A 16960-nucleotide genomic window follows, 5' to 3' on the forward strand; every position below is an offset into this window, starting at 1 on the left:
AAATACTAGACAATTAAGCCTTATGCCTTGTCTCTCTGCCCTCCCGTGTCCAGTGCTGAGACTTATCTGTAACCCACGCTTTTGCCTAACTTAAGAGATTTCACCTCTCTTGTTGTCCCCACCCCTGCAGATAATCAACACAGTGCCTACTGCAAGCTTGGCTTTTTTGAAGGAGGTCGGGCATGCCACCACCAAAGAAGAGATCTCTGAGAAAAACCTGGCTGATGGGATGGAGGAAATTGACCATGGAGAAATGGAGCTGCGCCGTGGCCAGATCCTCTGGTTCCGGGGCCTGAATCGCATCCAGACTCAGGTACAATGTTGGGAACCTTCCTTTCATTACTGACATGGAAGGAATTCTTTCCAGACCAAGCATGGTGTTGAGGGAGAGGAAGGAAGGTGATAGCATTTCAGCTGAAACCTCTGTATTCCCAGTCCACCCCTACCCCTATCCACACACCAAATGAAAAGTCTCACTTGCTAATAGCAAGCAAGCCCTCCATCCCTGTGCTCAGGACTGAGTATCTGGGATGTAAGTTCACTTTCAGCTGAGCAGGTAAGGTGCGTCAGGATTGGGATACTCAAGCATTGCTAGATTTCTTTTTTTTAGCTAGGAGGGTAGTCCTAGGATGGGCAGTGTTCATTCCCCTCCAGAAAAGAACTTTCATAGAGTGTGTCCACCATGACAAGATTCCCATCAGATTTGTACTGAGTCTCCTTTTTCTACGCCATGGCTGCCCTTTTCCCCACCATGACAACGTGGTGAGGAAAGGGATAGGCAGCTTGGCCAAAGCCCAGCTCCAGCCCCTGTCTTTTCCTTGCTAATTTTAATCCTATAGTGAGAGATGCACTGGGTGCAGGTGAATAAAGACAGCTGCCTCTTTGTGACTAAGTGTCTCTTGCAGGACCCAAACTTGCTACCAGGAAGAAGAGAAGCTAGCTTCTTCCAACCTATATTCTTCTCCCTATTCTCATTCCAGCCTTAGCTCCTTCCCTCAGCCTTGCAGGGACATCATCTAGGACTTACCTGGCAGTTTCCCTAGCTTCATTCAGCCAGTCCTAGGAGTTGGCAATGCCCATAAAGGGAACGCAAGTGGTCTCTCTAGAGGGACCCTGTTCATACTATTTTCCAAATTAGCTCATGAGACCTAAGCAGTTAAACAACCTTTCGATTAGTCTTATAGTTTAGAAATGCCCTGGTCTGCCTTGCCTACAGAACACAAAATTGATACTATTGGCATTTTTTAAAACTATGCTTGGGAAAAGACTGCTCTCCTGACTTGGTTTCCAGGCTGGTGATATAGCTGGCCTTTATCAGACCCAAAGATCCCTTTCCTTCCTTGAGTCTTCAGTCTCCAGAGCCAACACACTGGTGCCTGGGTCTCTTGGGTGTCCCTCCCCCTCAAGCATTCAATACTTTCCTTTGGGTCTGCTCTTTGCAAAATAACCAATGTTTTTGCTTTTCTTCCCTTCAGGGTCTCCTGCCTCCTCTTCTAGCCAGATTCCTTTGTTGCCGTATTCTTTCACTCCTACCAACCCTTCTCTTCTTGGGCCTAGGGTTTCCAGGTTTTCTTCTCTGCCCCTATTCTCCACCCTACTCCCCTCCAAGCCACAATACAGGCTTTTTTTGTATTTGGTGTGACCTACCCACCTGACTCTAGTTATCCCATCATCTTTTGAGGGGGGAGGGTAGCAAGGGAATATAAAGCTATAGATAGATGATAGATAGACAGATAGACAGATAGATAGATGATGGATGATAGATAGATAGATAGATAGATAGATAGATAGATAGATAGATAGATAGATAGATAGATAGATAGATAGATAGATAGATAGATAGATGATGGACAATAGATGATGGATGATAGATAGATACATAATCTATATCTCTCTATATATCCATCTATATCTACCTATCTACACACACACACACACACACACACACACACACACACACACACAAATTATATGTAGCCTTGAAAGTTGATCTCAGAGTCAGGAAGCTCTGGATTCTCCATTCCTCCCTCCAGCATAGGCAGGCTGTTTGACTTCGGACAAATCACTTAACTAGAGAGAGAGAGAGAGAGAGAGGCCAAAGTCCCAGGACATCTCTCCCTGTCCTGTTTCCCATCTCAGGTTGTCTAACTCATTGATTCTGTGACTTTTTGTACAACACATCAAACTCATCATACAGGAAATATTATTCCAATGTGTCCTGAGGTTTCTGTGTAGAGCAGTTTTTTAACCGCACGTCTGCCTTTGTTCATAATGGCCAAAGGTTTCTCAGAAGCACAATACAATCGCTTCTTCTAGCTTCATCAGGGTATTATCAATGGCTCCTACCCTCTGGCCGGAATATGCCACTTATCCCCATCCTGACTGGAACATTTAGTTAAGGAGGGTAAGGGTCCCTGGGGAGGCTGGGGGGGCGGGGCAGGGGGTAGTTACTAAAAATGATCCTGATTTTGGTCTGGATTCCCACATTCTCTTAGGCTAGGTTACTCCTCCCTCCCCACCCTTTCCTCTGATTATCTTGAGCACTGAGGAACAGAGCCTCAGAGGAGAGGATTTGAAAGTAGGGGAGGCAGCTAGTCTCCAGCTGCACTGGGAAACTTTGAGCCTCTACTCCACGTGAGCCAAAAGGAGTCATGCTTTGTGATCATCACGGTTTGGACATACCGTCACAGAAGGAAAATGGCACTGGCTGGTTTTTGGTCTTTACCTCTATCCAACAGTAGGATAGCCGGAGGCGGTGGGGGGGAGGGTTCAATGGGACCAAAAAGGAGGGTATTGAGTACTGCCTATCATTGGGCTGACAATGTGTGGTGCCAGAAGGATGGAAGAAGTGATGGTGTTGATGCCCTCTGCTTCGAAGGGGCAAAGGAATCTGGAAACCAAATGTGCTCCTTCCACAGGGCCAGAGTAGCAGCAGTTTAGCATCACCAGCACCTCTACCACCTCATCTCTACCACCTCCTCTCCTGCCCCTTTCTCAGTCTAACCCCCAAGTTATTCCCAGCACCTGCCTTGGGGCACTCGCCCGGCTGTGGTGACCTCTGTAGAATGATCTGGCCCTTGTTTTCCAGAGCTAGTTGTGCCTCCCTCCAAGTTCAGCCCCAAAAAAGGCTGACTGGGAGAAGAAAGCACTGTGCCAGGAGATGGACCTAACAATTGAAAGGCAGCATAGTGGGCAGCTGGGTGGCACAGTGGATAAAGCACCGGCCCTGGATTCAGAAGTACCTGAGTTCAAATCCGGCCTCAGACACTTGACACTTACTAGCTGTGTGACCCTGGGCAAGTCACTTAACTCCCATACCCCCTAAGAAAAGAAAAGAAAGGCAGCATAACAATGCCATCTGCACTGGTTTTGAATCCTAGTCTACTGTACCTTTTCCAACCCTCAGTTTCCTCATCTGTAAAATCAGGGGATGAGATGAGCCCCTAGTCAATGCTCCTATGCTCAGCTTGTTGATGAGGGGGTCTTTCCACCCACCTGTATGCCGACTGGAGATAAAAAAAAAAAACCTTCTGTTTTTCCTGGAAAATCTATGAAAATAAGCACTGTTTAGTTATCCCAAACATCAGAACTCAGCTGAAAACTACCCCTGACTCTGAAGTTGTGCCTTAATTGTGGGCATTTGGGTGACAAATCCATATCACCATTCTATCCAGGCTTTCCCTGCTCACCACCGGCCCCCCACACTCACACTCACATTCACACTCACACTCACACTTCTTCTTGCAGGGTAACTCTTTGATCCAGCCCAAGGTCTCTTTCAACTAAAGAGACAAGTAATCAAAGGAAGCCTGCTGTGTCCTTACCTAAGCTTAAAGAGAGGGGAAGATGGAACTTTAGTTTGGTCTTGGGACTTGATGGCAAACCAGATTTCAAATGAAGTCTAATAATCCCCAATGAGTTTTCCCCTCTCTCCCTTGTGACAGTTCTGTGTTGGGGTGGGGGTTGAGACCACTTTCTGTCTTCTGCTTCCCTCTCTTTTTTTCCCCTTGTCCCCTTCCTGATCCCTCCAGCTCCCCATCGCCTCCTTCCCCTTCTCCCTTGTCTCTGACTGTGGAGCAAAGCTATCTCACTCTCTGATTCTTTGCAGATTGAGGTAGTTAACCAATTCCAGATGGCAGCCAGCTCTCGTCAGGGCCGGAGGAGAATGAACACCCTGAGTCTGCAAGATATAAAACCTGTTTCTACCCCAACTCTTGTAAATCTTTCTCCAGGCAATTCTACTCTCAACACTTCTGTTCCTGCATCTTCTTCTTTGGGCAGTGAGTTATAGTCTATTACAATGCATGATTTGCTAAAATGACCACCGGAGAGCTGGTAGTAGCCACTTTAACCAACTTCAGTTCTCTCTTCCTTTTGGTTTTTCCCTTTATCTTTTGACTTGAGAGAGGGAAGGAAGAAAAATCCCACCCACCCCCAAACCAACCAAAGCATTTGAATTTTATTTTTTACTTAAAAAAAAAAGTTGAGGGGCAGCTAGGTGGCACAGTGGATGAAGCACTGGCCCTGAATTCAGGAGGACCTGAGTTCAAATCCAGCCTGAGACACTTGACACTTACAAGCTGTGTGACCCTGGACAAGTCACTTAACCCTCATTGCCCCACCAAAAACAAAAAAAAAAAAACAATAAAAAAGGTTGCATCTTAACCATTTACAAAATAATAATCATAATGATAATGATCCTATTTTCTTATTGTTCTTCTGCATCGCTTATTCCTTCCTTTTCTTGGGTTTTTCTTCCTTTTCCCTCCTCACCTCCCTCCACCCCACCCCACTCCCACCTCTCTGAAAGGAATAGTATGATTCTCACTCTAAGAAAGAGGCCCAAGATTAAGACATTTGGGGTCCTTACTTTATTGTGTCCACTGGAAAAAGTGTTTTGAGAAGCTTGAGGGAGCGGGTGGGGGAGTACTGTCGTTCTTATATTTGTTACTAAATTTTGGTGATGTAATTGAGTTTGGTGACCATTAAGAATGACTCCTCTTAACCATCACTGTCTCCTGAGGTAGAAATAGCAGTTTAAAAGGTACACCTGACATAGGAAAACATTAAGTGATGCCAAATTTTACTGGGGACCCACCATGCTTTTCTCATTTGCTTTTCTGAAACGTAAGTAGGCTCAGTCCTGGTAGGAAAATCAAGCCATTTAGATTCTGCATGACAGAATGGGGTAGGGTTTCTTCTGTGAGTTATCTGTGTGTTTTTCCTGTTTTGTCCATCACTACCATTGTGAGCACAGGTCACTGGGTTCTCTGGAGTTCTTTTTTTTTGGCGGGGGTGGGGGGAAGTCATCAGGAAGCACTCCTGTGTGTTCTTTATTTCTGTTTGACCCACTAAGACTGGGCAGCAGAACCAAATGGAGCAGTCAGGTCAAAAACCAAGTGAGGGGCAGATAGGTGGCACAGTGGATAGAGCACTGGCCCTAGAGTCAGGAGGACCTGAGTTCAAATCCGGTCTCAAACACTTAACACTTACTAGTTGTGTGACCCTGAGGCAAGTCACTTAACCTCAATTGCCTCACCAAAAACAAAAACAACGACAACAACAAAAACCCAAGTCAAACTGTTAACCTCCCAAGCATGATGAACCTTCCCTCCTCCTATGCTCCAATCTTTCCCTCCCCAGGTCTGACCCTCCCCCTCCTAGGTCTCTGTCCTTCCTCTCTGCCTCTTGTTGGGCAGGGCCTGTGGTGAGACCTTATGGTGTCTAATGGGAAGAGTAGACCTGGGGACCTAAGAATCAATTAAGGGAGATTAGAGGATGCTTGGTACTGGCTACATTTATCCAGCTGTCCTCACTTTGGGTTCTGATGTCTCGGATTTTAGTTACCCTTCTCTTTTTTAAAGTAGCGCTACCCTTCGTGGGAGCCTCAATTCAAGGAATCCCCATTTCCCCCCCCCCCCAGCCCCATATGGAAAGACTCCCAGGGCCTCCCTCCACAAGATTAGGGAATATGAGGGAGGCTTTTGTCTTCTCTCTTCCCCATCACTCTTTCCTCTGCCATCCCATTTCAGTTTCTAGAAGCAAACAAAACTCCACAACAGAAGCTGAGGAAATAGTGATGGTCATCTCTCCCCTAGGCCTCTGGAAGAACAGGCCATCAGATCTGATAATCTTCCCTCCACAATTAGTAATAACGGGGCCTTGCTTCCTTGCTAGTCAGCAGAGGCTGATCCTAGTTGGGGCTTAAGGAGAAAAGACTATTCCTACAACAGGCCTGTTCCCCCTCCCCCTCCCTAAGGAACAATCTAAAGAAGGTGGGATTCGGACAAGAGAAGCAAACCCTCCTCTTTAACTCCCATGGGTACGGGATGGGGTGTGAAAGGGGAGAAAGGGATGATTGGCTAAGTGGAAAGTGCCTTTGGCTACCACAGCACCTGCTTCACTGGCTGGGTCTTGCACACACGCGCATGCTGCTCACCCACCGGGGCACTGTGCATCATCAGGTGTGGGAGATGGGAGGGAAGCAATGCTTGGGGATGGTTTGGGTTGTAGCTGGCAGTCCTTGTATGTGTGGTTGTTGTAAGAGTTGTCATGTTCCGCACAGTGTATGCTAGGTTGTAGGATGGGCTCTGGGGATGGGCCTCCACCTAGGACTCACTAACTTCTTTGTGGGCTTACTCCTTCCCTAAGCTTCCCTTGCAGGTGGTGGGTATCCCCCTGGATTCCAGAAGGCCTGGATTCTGGCTGAGTGATTCCCCCAAAGAAATCACTTTCCATTTTAGAGCTTCTATCCCCCTCACTCTCTATTTCCTGCCATCCATCATACAAAGGCTGCTGGACTTGTGGCATATAAGTAAATGCATCCTGTGCTGCTCCTGCCTCCTTTGGGAGCATGGGTAGGAATATGTGGGTTTGATACACATCTACTGGGTGCTGAGGCTTGCATATGACCCGTGTATGTCAGCAGCAGGGAAATAAGCCTTTGGGTTGGGTCCTGTCTAACCCATCATGCCTTACTCTCTATAAGCTTTGGTACAAGAAATCCATCCCAGGAAAAGACGGCACTCTAACCTACCTTAAACTCTCAGGTCCGAGGCAAAGGGAACAGAAACATCCCTTTAGAGGTTCAGTGGGTGGGGTTGGAGAGGTTAAGATGTCAGGGGCCCTCCCCCTCAGCCTTCCATACGGTGTGTTCCTTTGGCTCTCCTGGGCCAGGGTGTTAAGTTAGTTTTATTGCATGGCAAGGAGCCCCTTAGCCTTCAGAGCTATAGAAATCCCTTTTCCCTGACTGACCTACAAGCTTGTTTGGGGAAGGGGAGGGGAGTGCTTGATCAATTGCCTTCTGCCCTCTCTGCTGAGGCCAGGCAGAACGTATGATGTCCCCTCCTGACAATTTCTGTTTGAGGGCAGATGTGAAAAAGAGCAGAGAAGACAGGTGACCTATTAACAGACTAATCCACCCAGCTGGCTGTCATCTAGCCTCCCAAATCTATTGCCTTCTCTTGGAGACCTCAGCTTTGCCTGGGGTGGCAGGAGAGAATAAAGCTTCCTCCATACCTGTGCTTCTCTCTTCCCCACCCCCTACCCAACTACCATTTGTCTTGCCTTTATAAGGGGAAATCCCCAGGGATCCAGAACAGATTCAGTAGGACCCCGACATCTGGAATTACCTGCCCCTTGGGATAGAACTAGTAAAAGCTTCAGCCCACAGTCTTCTGCAGTGCCCACTGAGCAGGCAACATCAACCATGCCAGGCAGCTGCTTATGTGATGAAGAATAGGGAGGCAGGCCCAAGAAGCCTGTGCAGCTAGTCAGGAGAATAGTCCCTGAGTTCTAGCCCCGACCCAAACTCTGTGACAGGTTATAGAGATTCTCCAGCCCTACCCACCCCCCAAGTTCTGCCATGTGCTCCACCATCCTCCAAGCTGCTCATAAAGGTGGGGGACTGGCAGGCAAGCAGGGCCAGGGCTCCCTATACCCCATGACACTCATGGAGGGAAAGGGGGAGGACTCGCTCCCCCCTCTCCTTGATCTCTGCTCCTGGGCCTGCTACCTCAAAAAGAGATCCAAGAACTGGCTCTGGGTGGGGGAGGTCACTCCAGGGTCCTCTGCTGATGGGCAAGGCTGCCAGAATCAGCCCTCTTCTTCCCATCCCTTCCTCTCTCCCTCCCTCAGTCCAGGTCTGGCCCTAGTAAGAGCCTCTTCTTCTTATTACCCCTTTCTCCTCCTCTGCCTCCCCCTCCTCTTCCTCTCCTTTTTGCATCCTCTTCCTCTCACTCCCTTCTTAACTCCTCTTCTTCTTCTCTTGTTCCTCTTCCTCCTTTCTTTTCCTCCTCTGCCTCCCCCTCCACTTCCCTCTCTAGTATCCCCCAACATGCTGTCACTTTCTTTGTCCTCCCTTCTTCCTGCAGGCAGCAGTTCTTCCCAGGGATTGGTTTCCCAGTTGTGTACATCCCCACATCTCAGCCCCACCTCCTCCCTGGGCTGGGCTGGGTCCTTCCTTGGACAGTAGAGCCCCACTTCTTCTTGGGGTGGAGGGTGGGGGCAGGGGCAGACTAGTGTGCGGATGTGGATGTATCATGTGCCCCGACCCTGAGCTGCCAGAGTTCTCATTGCCTGCATGCCTCTGAGAGCCATGAAGCCTGGTTTGTCTGTGTGGAGTTCACTGTTGTCACCTCAAAATGTATGTATACTGATCTGTAGGTCTGTTCTTTGTAGGCTCTAAATAGAGACATGTCTCATTTAAACCATGGTGGGAGGTTTCCTATCCTCCCATCACCAGATGTTTGCCCATAGCACCAATCCACAGATTTAAATAATTTCTCAAGTATTTGCTTTCCCCTTCTTTCCCATGTACACTTAGAAAAAAATTAATTTTTTTTACTTTTGTTTCATCTGAGCAGTTTGTTTGGGAATGTCATGTTTGTGTTGGGTTTCTCCTTTTTTATGAAGCTTATGCAATGTCATAGTTGGGTTGCCACCACTCCATCTTTCCCCCACTGCACCCCCATGCTTGAATTTTGAACCATGTGATATTTATTTCTAGTGTTCCATGATGTCCTTGTTTTATGTTCATTTTTAGTTTTTGTTCAGTTTTAGCTTGTGGTTTTCATTTAGTTTCTCCCTTCAAGCATCCAATTCCTCAACAGCTTCCATCTTACTTCCCTGTTTTCTCCTCCTTTCTTCCTTCCTTCCTGCTGTAGATCAAAGTCGTGAAAGCATTCCGTAGCTCCCTCTTTGAAGGCCTTGAGAAACCCGAAACCCGAAGCTCTATCCATAACTTCATGACCCATCCCGAGTTCACCCTGGAAGAAGATGAGCCAAGAACGCCACTCCTGGATGGCAGCGAGGAGAATGAAGATAGCAAAGAGCCTGGGACATACAGATTCCCCAAGGCCAGTGGGAGCAAAGAACCCCCCTCCCTTCTGTCCCACAACAAAAACGACAATGCTTTGGACTCCAACCCAGTGTATATCACAATCTCCAACTCAGACAGCACCTTACATAGCCTGGAGACATCCGTTTGACCCTCAGAACTCTGGCTTCCATCCTGGATTTCTCCCATGTCTCCCCTTATCTGCCCTTTTCACGTGATATCCATGTGGTAATGGGACTTCTTATTGTCATGTCAACTGCTCCTCTGTGTGCACCCTGCATGGATTCCCATCCGGCCATTAGAAGCAAGAGCAGACACATTCAGGGACCCCCTATATGACTTTGCATTGGTGTTTGGAGTCAGGGGCTTCATAGCTGATGCAAGCAGTGCTGGGGTCTCCTCATGTTGGGCTCTGTAAATCAATAGTGTTTTTGTTAGCTTTTTTTTTTTTAAAGAAAGGCAACAGCCCCTGTCGGCCCTCAAATGATTTCCTGTATTTGTGGGCATAGAACACAAGAAAACCTCTTGGCTCCTATGAGCCAATGTGAGCTGTTAGCTAAACAAGGATGCAGAGGGAGAAAGCTATCTCTAAAAGGAAATAATATAGGATCAGGGGTGGGAAGAGATGGGGGAAATGGGATTTGCAGAATCAGTCTATAGACAATGATTGCTTTTAAACAAGTCTTCCATTTTGAAAATTTCTACGTAAGCTCCTTAGCTCTTTCAGGCCTTCCTTCCCTATCTCTCCTCAGTTCTTTTTAGCCCTTTTCTTCCCCTCTTCCCTCCCTCTTTTCTCATTCTCAGTGGTAATAATTAAGAGAGTAAGGAAAACACTGAGGGAATTGAGTGACCAAGTCCTAGCTTGGTTTGCCAAGCCTCAGTCTGACTGAACTCCCTTCTGCCTCTGGAACCAAGGGAGGCTTCAGTTATGCTTCTTGGAACCAGTTTTGGTCCTGAAAGGATTCCATTTGAACAGTAAAGTAAGCCAAGCAATTTGGGTGTGTTGTGTGTATGTGTTTGCCCTATGGGTATACTGTGCCTTCTCCTCCAAACCTCCATGTGGTCAGATAGGGGAGAGGCCAGTTTTTAAATGTCATGAGAAGAAGCCTCCACTTGGGAGGGGGTCATGCCTTTGAGTGGTAGGTTGTGTTTCCTGGGGTCTAAGCAGAAGGGGTGAGCCAGATCTGACTGTCCTCCATCTGGTCCCATATTAAGGACCAGAAACCAGCAGAATCTTGGGTAAGACAGGCCATTAGAGTAACTAACATTGGGTTTTCTACCTAGCACAATCCTTGGTGTTTGCAAAGCAGTCTGCCAAGGCTCTGCCAACTCAGGGTGTCGGGATGAGGAAGAGAGTCAAGTGTTTGAGGAGTTCTCCAGAAATACTGAGGAAGGTTGTTCAGGTCAGAGCCAGAGCAGGCCTTGCTTCACAGGGTTAAGAAGATCAGTTACCACCTTTGGATCCCCTCTGATTTACTAAGTCTGTGCCCTGTAAGGGGTCTCCAGCACACCCCAAAACTTAGTTTAAAAACTACCTATTATCAACTAGGTGCTGCAGTAGTATTTGGCTAATTAAGGCAGCGAGAGGAGCTCACCCTCTCACCCTTGGTTCTCCGTCACCCCCTCTTCAAGACCTTTTCTAGGGATGAGCTCTAAGCTGCTGCCCAGTGAAGCCCTGTGCCTTTTCCCCCCTCCCCACCGCTCCCCAACACTGCCCAAAGCCTCCCCTTCCAGCCTGACACTCAGGAGTTGGGGACTTTACTGAGAGATGTTTTTTAAGTGTTCCTTGACAAGGATGCGATGGAGCTGTGCATTCTGGGAACTCCATTTTTGTCCCTGCTGACATTGACTGATTCTTTTCTGTATGTGGGGTCAGGCCTATCACTCGAATTTGCCACTTTCCATCTTCACTGGATGATGGAGACTCCACCCAGAAGGAGGGATGAAAGAAGGGGAGGGGGGATCTCAAAGCTCTAATAAACTGCCAAATTGCCAAGAATTCAAATCACCAAACGCTTTTCTACTTGTGAGGAGAATCTTCCTGCTCCAGAGCACCTCTCCACCAGTTTCCACTCCAGCAGTCTAACTTGGGAGGAATAAGGAAATCAAACACTGCTTACTCATGGCCACACCCCCCAATACTACATAATCCATCAGCCTAGGAAATAAAAAGGAATTTTGGTTTGGTTTTCAAAGGTTACATGCCTTGGTGATCATTTTTCCTATATTAAATACTCTGGGGGAGGGGGGAACAGGGTAGAGGTGAGAAAAAGCTCAGCTCACCCAAGGTGGTATTAGGAGCTTGCATGTATGTGTGTATATATACATAGATACATATATGTATGTATATACATCTGTATTAAAAATACATTGCGGGGGGGGGGGGCAGCTAGGTGGTGCAGTGGATAAAGCACCGGCCCTGAATTCAGGAGTTCCTGAGTTCAAATCCGGCCTCAGACACTTGACACTTACTAGCTGTGTGACCCTGGGCAAGTCACTTAACCCTCATTGCCCCGCAAAAAATTAAAAAAAAAAAATACATTGGGGGGAGGGCAGCTAGGTGGCACAGTGGATAGAGCACTGGCCCTGGATTCAGGAGGACCTGAGTTTAAATCCGGCCTCAGACACTTGACACTTACTAGATGTGTGACCCTGAGCAAGTCACTTAACTCTCATTGCCCTGAAACAAAACAAACAAAACAAAACAAAACAAAAATACCTTGGAAGATACTAATTTAGTTCTGTCAAATCTTTAATACCTCAGATACGTTTAAAAACAACAATGACTCTGAAGGCTCCTTTTACCATGTTCATTCCCTAAAGACCCCCTAGGTCCCTGACAGGTTACACTTGAGGGCCTTGTCTATTTTTAAAATTCAAAGCTTTTTTGCATTCTAGTTTCCATAGTAAGAGAAAGAATATATAAATATGCAATATATATATAGTTTTCTTTTGATCAGAAACTGATATTTTTGAATCAGCCATATGTATTTTGTTTAAAAGGATTAAAAATAAAGAGCTGTCCTGTAGCCCAGTTGAAGGGCTCATGCAAAGCAGTTGTTTGATGTGACAGGTGACTTGATATTCTTTGATTGGTTCTAAAGGCCAACAAGCTACTTCCTTTCTGCAAACAGCCATCTTTGCACTTAAGAAAAAAGAGAAAAAAATTAGTAGAGTGGTAGAGATGTGTTTTTTATATAAATTATATTGATATGGCTGATTGAATAAGTTTAAGCATTTATGTGCATACTTTTCAATGTAAAAATTTCTATTTAGTTTCAGTGATAACTGGCAACAGGTAGATGTGGCTTAAGTTATTCAAGAGAATTCCCTCCCTCCCCTCCAAAAAAATAAAATGGTGCTTTAGACTTGAAATGGATAGTGTAGAAGGGGGTGGGGGAGAGTGAGGTCCCCATTTTAGATTCCTCTCTAGATAGGTTGTGAAGGATAAGGAGGAGGGTTAGTCTGCTAATGGAAAGGGGAAATATTCAGCAAGAAACGCTGTGCCAGACAGGAGATGGCCTTACACTCACGTAGCCAGTCAGGTTGCCAGATCCTCTCCCATCAGAATTTTCACAAGTTAGGGGCCTCTGGCTGGCTTTTGTTTTCTTTGAAGTAATTGGTGGATTGGTACCAAAGACATCTCTTCTAGTCTTCTGGGGTGATCTCTTTGAGAGTTTATGACTTCTATGGTATTTTCACTAATTGTCTACCTGGGTGTTTAACATTAGTATGTAGTGAGGATTTATTTTTTTACATGAGGATCTGGATGTTTTTCCCCAGAAAGGTTTTGTGTTCAACAAGGAAAGAAGAATCTACCCAAAGTGCTAAAAAAAAAAAAAAAAAAAGCAAAAGCTGGTGGTCCTAGCCATGGTTGGCAGTCTTGGGGAACTGTCCAGACAGGACTCTTCCCCTGTGCTTTGGGTAACTCTGCCCTCACCTCAGAACCCCTTGGGGGAGCCTAGTGGACTCCTTTTAACTTCAATCTTTTTCAATTCCTGCCCCCCATCTACACCCTCCCCAAGTCCCAGAAGGGAAAGTTTGTACAATAGAATTTCAAACCACTAAAACCTAGAAAAGGCCTTGGGGAGTAGAGCTGACATGTGCCATGAGACCTCTTACATGAGTCTCATTTCCTCTTCCTTTACCTTACACTTGAACCAGTCAGTGGGACCATTCCCCAATATCCTTGGTCCCACCCCCACCCCCTACTTCTTATTATGGGCTATCCCATAACTAGAGGGGTTTCCTGTAAACTTTATCCTCCAATCATTCCAAGCTTCTTTCCCTTTCAACAGATGAAATCCCTTTGCTTTTAGCTCAATACCATCCTTTTCTTAAGTTTGCCCTTTGTCAACCCTACCACACCATTTTCCCTTTTAGTCCAAATTTCCCAAGAGGAAAATGTATGAAGATGAGCTCAGGTCAACCTCCCATGACTAAATTGGCATTGTTAAACATTTTCCATATCTATACATACATATACGTATACATATATATGCCACATGTGGATATGCCATATATGTGTGTATATGTGCCAATGAAACTAACTCTTAGGTCTTTCTTTTGAAAGTTCTGAGTTTCTCCCCCCTGCCCCAGTAACTCATAGCAAGCACTGGTATTTTTGTATAAAAAGAAAAAACAAAACAGGAGACTAAGTATTTGTGGTGTGCATGACATAAAAAGTAAATGGTGGTTTCAAAGCAATATGTACCCTGGTGTGTTTTGCCATATTCTGCAGTTCTGCTTAACAGTACTGTACCTGCACTCTGATATTATTTAAGCTCTCTGTACAATGTTTTGCATGTATTTATATGGTTCTTAGAAAAAAATTGGAAAGAACTGTCAACACTTCTGGAAACATTGAAACTTAAACACGTCAGTTCACTGAGATGAGAAGATTGAGAGGAGACATTTTTTAAAAGAAGGAAAAAAATAAAGGGATAATTTGATTTTATTTTGGGGCAACCCATAATGCTTTTTGCTGTTGAGCAGAAACCAATGCCACTGTACGCTGAAAATAAAAAAAACTTGATGCCCACTTATAACTGTAATGTTCTCAATGTGTCTCCTCCAGAGTGGAATCATCCCTGATTGTCTCCCAAAGCTGAACTGGGCACATTTCCACAGTCTTTAGAATGACCCATTCCCAGGAAATAAGTAGCTCTAAATTGACCAGTCCCCAGCTCAAACATACTTCCCTCTCGGTTCTTACCACTGATTGTTCAAATAACTTCATTTTTCTACATCGCTACCAAAGCTCAACAGCTCCTGATAGGTGGCAACTCCCTTGCTTGGGCCTGGGGGAAGGGAGCTGGGGGAAGGACTGAGGACTGCCCCTGGGGGTTGCTTAAAGTGGATGAATCTGGAGGGAGTTGGGAAAAAACCAGCTTACCGAGTGCATACGTCTTCTTAGATCCTTTTTGATTGGAGAGTAATATGGAAAAGATTCCCCTGCAAGGCACCAGGCTGCTGCTGGCTGAGGATTTCTGCATCTGCTCTGTCCTTTCCTCCCTGCTGTGGAGCCAGCCAGCCTGCAACTTTCCAGACCATAGCCCACTATTGTTCAGGTTTAGTTCATTGCTCCATTTACTGGCCTTTTATTTCTGTTCCTTGAACCTTCTTAGGCAGCCCCCTTTCCCGTGAGAGTAACTATTCCCTTCAGCAGCAGGGAAGGTCTCCATCTTCCCCCTTCTCTTCTGCTGCATATATGTTTCCCTTTTCACTACCTTAATTATTATTATTTTTTTTTTTTGCCTATAACTCAAAGAGAAACCTACATCTGCCAACAGGTCCTTGAGACAAGGGGATGATTTTGAAGAGCAATATAAGACTTGGTACTAACCCAAGTAGCACATCTAGAAATCCTAAATGTAGATCTTGGCTGTTAAGAAGAGGCAGGCTGGGGGCAGCTAGATGGCGAAGTGGTTAAAGCATTGGCCCTGGATTCAGGAGTGCCTGAGTTCGAATATGGCCTCAGACACTTAACACTTGCTAGCTGTGTGACCCTGGGCGAGTCACTTAACCCCCATTGCCTCACTAAAAAAAAAAGAAAAAAAAAAAGAGGCAGGCTTAGGGGCAGCTAGGTGGCACAATGGATAGAGCACTGACTCTGGAGTCAGGAGGACCTGAGTTCAAATTCAACTTCAGACACTTAATACTTACTAGCTGTGTGACCCTGGGCAAGTCACCAATTGCCTCACCAAAAAAAAAAACAACATGTAAGAAGAAGCAGGCTTGGGGCAGCTAGATAGATGGTGCAGTGGGTAAAATACCAGCCTTGGATTCAGGAGGACCTGAGTTCAAATCTGGTCTCAGACACTTGACACTTACTAGCTGTGTGACCCTAGGCAAGTCACTTAACCCTCATTGCCCACCCCCACATAAAAAGAAGAGGCAGGCTTGTCCAGGCCTACCATCCCCATTCCTTTCCTTAGGGTGTCCTGTTTGCAATGACTTAATTTTACAGGGTGTCACCCCTGTCTAGGATGATACTAAGGCCTTTAGCTATTCCAGAGCTAATCTCTCTTCTTTTTTTTTTTTAGTGAGGCAATTGGGGTTAAGTGACTTGCCCAGGGTCACACAGCTAATAAGTATTAAGTGTCTGAGGCCGGATTTGAACTCAGGTACTCCTGAATCCAGGGCTGGTGCTCTATCCACTGCGCCATCTAGCTGCCCCTAATGCTAATTTTCTTTTTTGTTTTGTTTTGCAGGGCAATGAGGGTTAAGTGACTTGCCCAGGGTCACACAGCTAGTAAGTGCCTAGTGTCTGAGGCCAGATTTGAACTCAGGTCCTCCTGAATCCAGGGACAGTGCTTTATTCACTGCACCACCTAGCTGCCCCTGATAATCTCTCTTTTACCCAAATCTCGCCTCTCTGCCTCCAAATCCAAAGGGCCTTCGGTGGAGCCTGAAAACTTCTGCTCCCCAGCTGAGCAGTAAGTAACAAGTATTCTCCAAACTCCACTTATCCTCCTGAAGAATGTGGGCCACAGCTCATGTCAACAGGCAGGTTTTGACCCACTGCTCTTTCTCTCTAAGTCTCATCCCTTTCTCTTGTGGTTCTTTGAAACTGTTAGGGGTTCTCTCCTAGCCCAGTGCTAACAGGTCCCCATAAATGCATCCGTCTCTTTTTGTCTCCTAGCCTCTTTTAGTAAGCCCTGCTACTGGGGCTGAGACTCCAGCCAGTCCCACATCTGTCTCTGAAATATCAAGTGCAAAGCTGACCCAGGATCTCTGGATCAGCATTTCTTCAGCCAGTGTGGCAAAAGGTCCCCAAAGAGCAAAGCATTTTCACGCCTCAGTTCTATAGGATCCAGCTTGTCCTTTGGGAGTCCATTTAGTTAAGTAGGAAAGCCAGCCTGGGTGAGGAATGTGGCCAGGAATTAAAGTTTCCTTCTCTCCCATCTTCCCCCCTGATCCCAGGAGCAATTGCATTTAGCAGACATCTGTGGACCGGTCTGAAATCTAGCTCTTGGCTGTGTGATGTTTAAAATCTATATTGTGTGATCGCCTTAAATAAAAAAAGCTTCAGCACCAGTCTTTGGGCATTAAACATTTATTAAAGCATACAGATATTCACAAGGAGTTCAGAAAGTTAAGAAAAAGAAGTCCTACCTAGCC

General features: G+C 46.1%; 1 protein-coding gene across 1 annotated transcript in view; it reads left to right on the forward strand.

The window, feature by feature from the left end:
- ATP2B4 (ATPase plasma membrane Ca2+ transporting 4) overlaps positions 1-11747 on the forward strand; it is a 107452-nt gene extending 95705 nt beyond the window's left edge. The window contains exons 20-22 of the mRNA XM_044003864.1: positions 131-313; positions 4109-4216; positions 9165-11747. Coding sequence (XP_043859799.1) covers positions 131-313; positions 4109-4216; positions 9165-9488 — 615 coding nt within the window. The 3' untranslated portion in view covers positions 9489-11747. The remainder of the gene's footprint in view (positions 1-130; positions 314-4108; positions 4217-9164) is intronic.
- The last annotated feature ends 5213 nt before the right edge of the window (positions 11748-16960 follow it).

The sequence above is a fragment of the Dromiciops gliroides genome, chromosome 4 (genome assembly GCF_019393635.1).
Source record: "Dromiciops gliroides isolate mDroGli1 chromosome 4, mDroGli1.pri, whole genome shotgun sequence".
Lineage (NCBI taxonomy): Eukaryota > Metazoa > Chordata > Mammalia > Microbiotheria > Microbiotheriidae > Dromiciops > Dromiciops gliroides.